The 10,028-nt window shown below is 41.9% G+C and overlaps 1 protein-coding gene across 1 annotated transcript in view; it reads left to right on the top strand.

Annotated features, from left to right (window-relative positions):
* The first annotated feature begins 3,234 nt into the window (after positions 1–3,234).
* sirt6 (sirtuin 6) overlaps positions 3,235–10,028 on the top strand; it is a 28,512-nt gene continuing 21,718 nt past the window's right edge. Inside the window, exons 1-2 of the mRNA XM_072668657.1 lie at positions 3,235–3,417; positions 5,390–5,517. Of these exons, the coding sequence (XP_072524758.1) occupies positions 3,352–3,417; positions 5,390–5,517 (194 nt within the window). The 5' untranslated portion in view covers positions 3,235–3,351. The remainder of the gene's footprint in view (positions 3,418–5,389; positions 5,518–10,028) is intronic.

Genomic DNA, 10,028 nt, shown 5'->3' with positions numbered 1-10,028 from the left:
ACGCACACACACACACACACACACACACACACACACTTCTACGCAGGCGCAAACGCACGCGCGCAAAGCGGGGAGAGTAAGGGGTGGGGGGGCAAAGCGCTCAGCTGGAAACGTGGGGGGCTCACTTTCTATTCGACACATGTCACGCTCGCAGCAGCAGCCCCTACCTGATGGGAAGGGAAGGGACGGTGGTGGGGAGACTGGGTGTAGTAATGTGTGTGGGAGAAATTCAGTCAGGAGGCTCAAGCGTAGCTCTCTTGCGCCGCCTGCATGCCAACGTGTGTACACAAGCGGTGCCATATATGCATATATACCTGTACAGTATACAGTGCCCACTTGCTCAAAATAAGGGTGCTGCTACAAAGGGTTCTTTGCGTGATGCCATAGAAGAACCCATTGCTGGTTCCATAAAGAACCATGTTTGTAAAAGAGATACAGACCATATGGCCAAATGTTTGTGGACACCCCTTCTAAAGAATGCATTCAGATACTTTAAATCGCACCCATTGCTGACACAGATGTGCAAATGCACACCCACAGCTTGTCCAGTCCCTGTAGAGAAGTACTTCCAATAGATTATGACTCTCTGGAGCAGATGAGCATGAACCTATTGAACCATGCCTAATGCCAGACGTGGGCTAGAGGGGTACAAAAGAGCCACCCCCAGCATGGAGCTGTGGGGCAGTGGAACTGTGGTATCTGGAATGATGGATGGTGCTCCATTCAATACTTTTTTGGGATGAGTTGAGTAGTTGGGTGTTAGGTGGGGTGGTGATCATCCAACGCCATGACCTCACTAATGCTATTGCTGTGCAGAATGCAATCAAATCCTCACAGCAATGCTCCAAAAACATCTAGTAGAAAGCGTTCTTTCCTAGACAGTTGAGACAGTTCATTGTTTTTTAAAACCCTTGATTTCAGAAGGTGTCCCAATACTTTTGTCCGTCTAGTGTATGTATATATGCATAGCATGCACTGCATACAGTGTCTACACACAAAATGAGGGTGACAGAAAGTGACAGAAATTTTGACCCAAACTTTTGCCTGCCACTGCAGTTTGAAATACAGGGCACACACACAAACACACACACACACACACACATTTACTTACACCCAAGGGCAATTTAGTATAGCCAATTCACCTACCATGTGTTTTAAGGAGGTGGGAGGAAATCTGAGTACCCAGAGGAAACAGGGAGAACACGGCAAATTCAGAGGTTTGAAAAACCCACAACCTCAGGGCCCTGGAGCTGCACGGCATACACACACATACACACACACACACACACACACACACACTACATGCTGCTCTACTGTGCTGTCTCATAAATTATATTTAATAATAATATTATAATGTCTTTAAGACCCAGCACCGCAGTCACACTGACATGATGGTGGTGTGTTAGTATGTGTGTGATGTGCTGGTACAAGAGAGAGTGGATCAGAATCAGAGTCAGAATGAGAATCAGATTTATTGGTTAAGTATGCTGTGCTGTATAGAAATGTCCTGCTCCTGAGTGTTTAAACACTGTGTCCACTCACTGTCCACTCTATTAGACACTCCTACCTAGCTGGTCCACCTTGTAGATGTAAAGTCAGAGACAGAAGCTCATCTTTGCTGCACAGTTTGTGTTGGTCATCCTCCTTCATCACTGATGGTATTTACACTATATGGTAAGTGGAGCTGATATAGCGTATATGTGTAATAATGATTATGTGTATTAGCCCCAGTACCCCACAGGACCACCACAGAGCTGGTAGTATTTGAGTGGTGGGTCATTCTCAGCACTGTCGCGACACTGACTGTATGTGTTGCGCTAGTACAAGTGAGAGTGGAACAGACACAGCAGTGCCGCTGGACTGATCATAGTCCACCTACCAGAAATATCCAGCCAGCAGGGTCCCGTGGACAACGTGACCTATGACCATGGACCATGGATGAATGACAAAAGGGTAACAAACACAAACTGTGGAGCAACAGATGAGCGTCTGTCTCTGACATTACATCCACAAGATAAACCAACTAGGTAGGAGTGTTTAACAGAGTGGACAGTGAGTGGACACAGTGTCGCTTTTTGCTAAGGGCTTCCTTGAGGCCTAGTTTTAGTAGTAGACAGGCACCAACTTAGGAAGACAGCAATGTAATTTCCGTTATTTTAGCACAATAACAATAAACATTTGTGAAACATTTGATTTACAATTTATTGATTATTAAAGACATTTCTAATAGTTTAGTTAGTCAGTGGAGAGTTGTCTGGTAAACAGTAAAAGTCGAACTAGCCTAATAACTATAATAACTAATAACTAATTGACATCATATATATTTAAAAACAATGATAAAAACCCTTATAGCTGCAATTTTACAAAAAAGTTGCCTTTTCCCAGGGGCTTGGGCTGAGGGCGACACTACCCAGCCGGCCACCAGCATCAGTAGACGTTGCTACCTGGTTGAAAGTAGGTTGAGACATTCAGTGACCAAAATTTAACATCAGGAAAAACGTCAGTTGCCAACGTCAGTTTGATGTAGAATAGTAATAACTGCAGATCTTGATATTTTGGTGGATTTAAGTTGCAATGTTAAATTACCACAATCCAAAGTCTTGGAAATTTTAACGTTGCTTGCCAACGTCATATTGACGTTAAATATACATTGATTTCTGAGGTATGGTGACCAAAACCCAGCATCTGCTAGACTTCATAACATTAATGTCCACACAACAAAAATTTCATTCATAACATCCATTGGCGTTAATCTGTTGTTCGTTTTAAGTCACAAAGTCAAGTACCCAACATTTAACGTCTATCTAACGTTGAAGGTTGTTGTCAACCCAGTGATGGCGTTTGATGGATATGTCACTTTGATTTCCAACCAAAATCCAAAGTCAGTGTTGGCTTTTGAGCTCAATTTTTATTTTCAACTAAAAATCTACGTCTGTCCAACGTTAGTGTCCAACGTCTTCCTGACGTCAAATTGACGCCTGGTGCCTGTAGGATAACGCCATTTCCGTTACTTCTAAATCATCTGCCTCTATGATTTTTATATTATATTCTGCCTCTTAGACCTATTTTTCATTAATAAATACATTTATATCTCTAAATAAAATGTAATCATATTCGTATGTTTTTACAGTGAAAACAAGCGGCGAGTTTGTTGCATGGAGACGGCGTCGCCGACGTGGTGACGTTCTACACACTCTCGTGCACTCTAGTACGCAAGTTTTGTGTGACGTAGCGCGGAGAACCAAACGGCTAGAGCTGGTGCACGGAAAAGTCCGCGGAATTTCAAAACTAAGGGCGATTATCCTGTGATTCATCCACATTTTAGCCACCCCAACACACAGAGCATTCACCATGTCTGTCAACTACGCCGCTGGGTTATCTCCGTACGCGGATAAAGGCATTTGCGGGCTTCCTGAGGTAAAGCTGCTAGCCTTGTTTACTGGTTAGCTAGCTAGCACTAGCCAGCGCTGGTTACCCTACGTTAGCTTGCCTTTGATGTAACGGTGAATAAACGGTGCGTTACTAACGTAGCTAGCTAGCTTGCTAACGTACGCGTAACATTACCGACGTTACAACATAATACTGCATCGATTTCAGCTCTTGTAGTGCTATCTAACTAGCTATTCAGCTAGCTAGCTAACTCACTAGCTGGGGTTAAGGGAATGTTGCTTTAATGGTGGCTAGCTTGACCTACACAGTAACTAACGCTGAGTGAGTGGGTGAGTGAGTGGATGGGTGGGTTGGGGAAGAGCCAGCCAGGCAGTGCTACTAGCTAACTTCACCTGGGTTCCTCGTGTTGCAAAGGCCTGCATTAGTTATTAGTAGACTTGGCATAAGTGGGCTTAGCATTTGTGAACCCAGCTAGCTAGATGGTCTATTTTATTCATCTAATAATTGTGTGTTTTGCAAAAAAACAAAAAAAAGCAACAACAACAGGGACCATGCAACAGAAAAACACCTGAATAAGTGTCACAGATTTACATTTACGGCATTTAGCTGACGCTCTTATCCAGAGCGACTTACAAGGTTACTCGTATTACAGAGGTGGGCCAATGCAGTGTTAGGAGTCTTGCCCAGGGACTCTTATTGGTGTAGCGCAGCATAGTCACCCAGACCGGGAATCGAACCCTGGTCTCCCACATGCTGTTGTTGTAACGCAATGGCAGGTGGTGGTGTTATCTGTTGCGCCACACCAACCACAACCACAACCACCAAACACAGATCATTGTTACTGTTCACTGTCCAGTCCAGTCCATCTTTTTGTGACATGTCCGCAAACACGGATGCATTGTACAAGATCAAGTTTCAGGTTTATTTGTCATTTGCACAACAGGTCAGGACATTTCTGCATTGCAATGCTTGTGGTGAGGCTCAGGTTGATGCTCTACAGGAGGACAAAACGATATACATACTAAACATATTAAATTAAAGTTATATGAAAATGATATTAAATAAATACAAAATACAGAATATACAAGGACAGGAGGGATCTGTAGAAATTCTCTTATATGTATTGTCTATTCCTGTTGTATAAAGTGACTTAGTGATGTTGTCCATAGCAGTGTGCAGTGGTGTTGGTGAAAGGTTCACAGCCTGTTCAGGAACCTGATGGCTTGTGGGTAGAAACTGTTCATTAGCCAGTTAGTTCTGGCCTGGATGCTGCGGTGCCTCCTGCCCGATGGCAGTAAGGTGAACAGGCCGTGTGCTGGGTGGCTACAGTCCAGCCGGATCTTCTGGATTTTTCTCAGGCAGCGGGACCGGTAGATGTCCTGCAGGTCTGGAAGTTTGCTGCCTATGATGGACTCCGCTGTCCTCGCCACTCTCTTCAGGGCCTTGCGGCCGTGGGCAGTACAGCTGCCGTACCAGACAGTGATGCAGGCCGTGAGGATGCTCTCTATGGTGCATCTGTAGAAGTTGGTGAGGATGTCAAGAGGCAGGCCAAACTCCCTGAGCCTTGTATTGGTGCCCACAAAGTTGTCTGCTTGGTGCTCTCTCTACGTTGTCATAACGTTAGCATAATGTTTGCGATTGCTAAGAAAGGTGTGACAACGTTATCTGACAATGTTCAGGAGCTTGAGAGTTCCTGGGAAAGAGAATTACCCCTGGACCCTGTGGAAATGTATGATGATGGTTATTCTGATGATGACTACCTGTTGGCATCTAAGCTAATTTATGTGGCAACATAAACATAATAATGAAGGGCTCTGTGAATCTACACCCTAGCAGCATTTTTTCCACCAGTTAAAACGCCACGCTATTGCTCATGTTGATCACTTGCTGTAGAAAAGACCAACAGCAAAAATGAACAGAACACCACAATCCTACGGTATCTGCTGATGATTCAAAATACTTGTATTTTGCTACTTTTAATAACCCCTGTGTTTTGCAGGTGTTTGATGGCGCTGAGGAATTTAAAGCTAAAGTGGAGATGCTGGCACAGCTGATCAGAGATTCACAGTACATGGTGGTGCACTCCGGAGCGGGGATCAGCACTTCTGCAGGCATTCCCGACTTCAGGTAACAGCCAGATCACTTTCCTTGGGATAAGATGGGTGTCAGAGAAGAAGGGTCTGAGCGTCTTTATCAATTAATTAGGTAGACAGAAGCCAGTTTCCATGTATGTAAATAAGGCTGACAATTCAGTGCGCTACATACTTTAAAACACTCAGATCAACTTAGTAAGGGATTGTTAATGACCACAGTAACCAATGGAGTTAGCAATTAGTCTAAGCACATACACCGGCTCACTTGCCGAGCTTCCACCCCCTGCTCTCGCTCTGTTTTCGTTGTCCCCTTTTCAGTAAGCCTAGTGTGCAGCTCTTCTCGCAGTCCGACTGAACGTAGGGCTTTATGAGAAAGTCTGGAGATGATATGCCTTTGTTCAACCAGCTGTGTTGGAAGCAGGGGAAACACTGTAATGTGCAGAGAAGTAAATACGAAAATGTAATTCGTACAGAGCACATTGAGAGTGGGTGCAGTGTTTTAATGCCGGGCCCCTGTCTGCGCTGATGTCACATGATGCGAATTAAAAACTTTTCTGAGATATTTTTTCAAATCTGCTTGTTTGTTGGCGTTTTAAGCTGTACGCTTCAGTGTATCCTTGTGGAGATGACTGAACCTTTTAGATGATCAACCATATATGCAGCACCCCTCAAAACATGCTCTTTTGGTCCCCTTCCATCACCAGTTGCTTATGTCAGTAGCTCAGCAGATAGTCAACAGCAGCTGCACTGGGCTGTCTGATACTCGATTGAGCTGTAGCAAGCTAAAGAGATTGACCATTACAAATGTTTAACCTAACACTGTATATTAAAGTAAAGGTGCACGTATTTGTCACTGTACAATGTACAGCGAAATGTGTTCCTCCGTGTTTTACCCATCTGTGGTAGTGAGTGCACACACACCCAGAGCAGAGCAATGGGCAGCCAACTACAGCTCCCGGGGAGCAGAACCTCTGAGCCCCCACTGCCCATAAAAAATAATACCGCCCAGTTCTAGTATCCACCACTTTCCACCAACATCTTGTCCTATATTTGGTACACCAAGATATGCATAAGAATACACGGTAAGAAACCATGTCATTGATCTCTTGATGCCGAATGTTTGACACGAATGTTTGTGTCACTTCTTCGCCTTTCTTGTTGTTAGTTGTTATTCTTTGAGACTCTGCCTTGTTTTTCTCTATGAAATATATTTGAGTCTGGTGTTACGATTGACATTGATTTAACTGTGACAGATCAAAACTTACCAGAATTGTATTATTTGAGGGGAGACTGAAGCATGAATACATTTTTAATGCAATATAGCCTCAATTCCAAATCCTGAAACAGTGATGCAATTGCCAGGTCTGGGGAGTAACTACAGTGTTTTCAATAATGAATAGAAAACGATGGAGAAATTCAGGTGAAATAAATACCACAATTCAAGAAACGGGTCAAATATCTCTTTAATTCATCCACAATTATACCAGTTCGTCATTTTGCTTTAGCAGAGGGTTCAGTGGGTGCTCTGCAAACAATCAAAGCTCTGCTGCACACACTGGGAGTATTCGCTAGATGGAGATAGAGAGCTTTGTGTGGGCATCACTTGAACAAGCTGTTTATAGCTCAGAGATCTCATTTGTAGGAGTTGCATTGGCCATCTGAAGTTATTGCAGTGAGGGTAAATGATATGAATAAACTATATTTTTATAATTTTGAGTAGCTGTGTTTGATTTGAACTATACATTGGTGATTCTGACACACTTCCTCCTACAAGTAAATGGCACATATTGACGCTGTTGTTTGTATACTCTCTTTATAATACCTTTTTACGTAGTGCTTAACTGGTAAACTAAGGTAGGTTGAGATGCAACGAAATGACTGAAATAAATGAAGGCTATAAGAAGCGTTGAACCAAGCAGTTTATTCAAGAATTGCTTGGAAGATGAGCAATCAAGTGTAGTTAAGGAATCACCTATGATTGTTCCACCCACTCTTGTGTTCTTTTGTAGCAGCAGGTTGACAAGCATTACAGAACATTGGCAAAGAGCCCAAATTAGATCCTAAATTAGTAGGAAATTTAACTTAAAACTCTTGTTCTGATTTTGTCAGATATTGCTAGCTAACTCGTCTCACGGTTTGTGATATCAACACTATTCCAAATCCAGAGTGTCTGGTGTGATTGTGGGCTTGTCAACAGCTTTTTGTTCTAACGTACAGTTTCTCACAGCCAACCACATGGATTACCACAGTAATCAGTAACCACTTAGCAATGCCATAGCAACCACATAACTACATAGAAACTACCCACCAAGCACCTGGTGTACCATAGCAACCATCTAGCAAAAACAGTTTCACCCTAGTAACCACATTGCAAGAGGCTAGAAACTGCCTGCAAGTGGGAACCACTTAAGCTGCACAGTCGTTGTGTATTTCTGCAATAAGAAGTGCAAGAGTTCACTGTGTCTCACTGTGTCACACTGTGAGGATAGATTGAATGGATTGGAACTTTGTGTGTGTGTGTGTGTGTGTGTGTGTGTGTGTGTGTGTGTGTGTGTTACTTTTCTTTTTGGTCATTTTGTTTAACTATTATGACCCATACTGGCACAATAGTGTAGTAGTGGAAACTGTGTTATACCGTGACTCTGCTGTAGTTTCCCCATGAAAGTGTTGAATGGGTATAAAACAGCTTACAGTATGTTTATTTATTTATTTATTTATTTGTTTGTTTGTTTGTTTGTTTATTAATCATATATTTTTTACGATAAGTATTTAATGCCTTGAGGGCCCATTACAATTTAACTGTGGATGTGCTGGGATTGGTAGCTGTGGTAGAGAAGGAAAATCAGCCAATTTTGCTGGAGTCTGGCTCTCAGCTCTCAGTTTCCCACCCTTAGAGTGTATTAATGCATTAATTATATAACCCCACCCTTGGGGGATTGACCGCTTCATAAAGTTTGTTGATGTAGGCTATGGAAACAGAGATGATCTGTGAATTTCATTCATTTTTAAAAAAGTTTGGTTTGTTGATAGGGCTGCACAATATATCGTTTCAGTATTGGCATCGCAATGTGTGCATGTGCAGCAATCAAATCGCAGCACGTGCAGTGTCTGGTGCACATGTAAAATTATATCAGAAACGTCCTGCTATATATTCTTTATGCTGTTTGATACAAAAGAACTGTTCTCTTTTTCTGTATATATGTAACAGAGGCAGGTGATATCTGTCCAATAGTGTTATTATATATATATATATTTTTTTTAATATCACAATTTAAATGGCAAAATATATTTTGCAATGTCAGTTTTTATTTTTTATTTAATATTGTTCATCCCTATTTCTGCTGATACTAGAAGTGTTGAGAACCTGTAATCTAGATTTTATTTTTCTGTAAAAAAAAAATTATATTTATATATAAAGCAAAATGTCTATCAATTATTTAAGACAAAGAAGGCGTCGCTGATTTTGCGGAACAAAAATAATTAAGCTAATCTCAGTAACTAACATCACTAAACCCACTCGCATTATTTGCTTCAGCTATGAGGTGGTTCAGCACATCGTGACCCGTGTGATGATTTGAGTGCATGTTTTGTAGGGCAGGTATTTTTGTTTTTGCAGTGTTTTGTTTTTTGGCGTCACGCTTTGTGCGGTTAATGTCTGTTTGTGATTCATGTTCTAGGCCTTTAGGTACTTACTGCTGTTTCATTATGCACTCAACCTGCAACATTCTGCCTTCCTTATGCAGCGGCACACACAGGAAACACTTAGCTATGTATTTTATTAGACTGTTCCAATTAGATCCTGACAGCAGCTGTCACATTTACCATTCATATACTAATAAACTTTCAGCGCACCTCTCTGGTGCGTCATTACACATTCAGGTTTAGTAGTGAACATTTTAACCTTTTGTACACTCTTATTTAACAGCTACTCCCATAAAATGATAAAGATCTGACAGTAATCATTACATAGCAATGTAATTTTGGTAGTTTGGTAGTTATCTGATTCCAGAGCTAGCGTGGCACCTGGACAGTGTGCAGTGTTGTTTGTCGGCCTCTTGGCCTACTGTCCACATGAAGACTGAGCTTTTTTAAAAAACGATTTACAAGCTGGACATTTTTTAAAACACTGACGTTACAAGGCGTGCATGCATGTTGTTGGCTTAATCTCAAATAGCTTCTTACTCCCTATATAGTGAACTACAGAAATCATCAAACTACTTCTACATGCCGATTGCTATAGAGTTCAGATTTCGACATATGAATAGATGTAAATACTGTTTGATTACAAATCTATAATGCTCTATTTAGAGTCTGTAATTTTGTGACTTTTGTAGTACACTGCATAGGGAGTAGTGTGTCATTTAGGATTAAACCTTTTCTTTCTTTGTGGTGCTTTAATATCTCTCTCTTTCTGAGGTTCTGCTCCCCAAACAGAGCGGGAAATAGGGAGGGAGGGATTTTTTTTTTTTTTAAATATCCGGCTACGTGTGGAGGGGGCCTTCAGGTCAGTTTATGCTTCTTTGTCGAATCTATGGTGTACTCTAC

This window comes from Salminus brasiliensis, chromosome 23 (genome assembly GCF_030463535.1).
Source record: "Salminus brasiliensis chromosome 23, fSalBra1.hap2, whole genome shotgun sequence".
NCBI lineage: Eukaryota > Metazoa > Chordata > Actinopteri > Characiformes > Bryconidae > Salminus > Salminus brasiliensis.
Note: the sequence above shows the minus strand (reverse complement) of the source record. Positions and strands in the feature narration are given on the sequence as shown.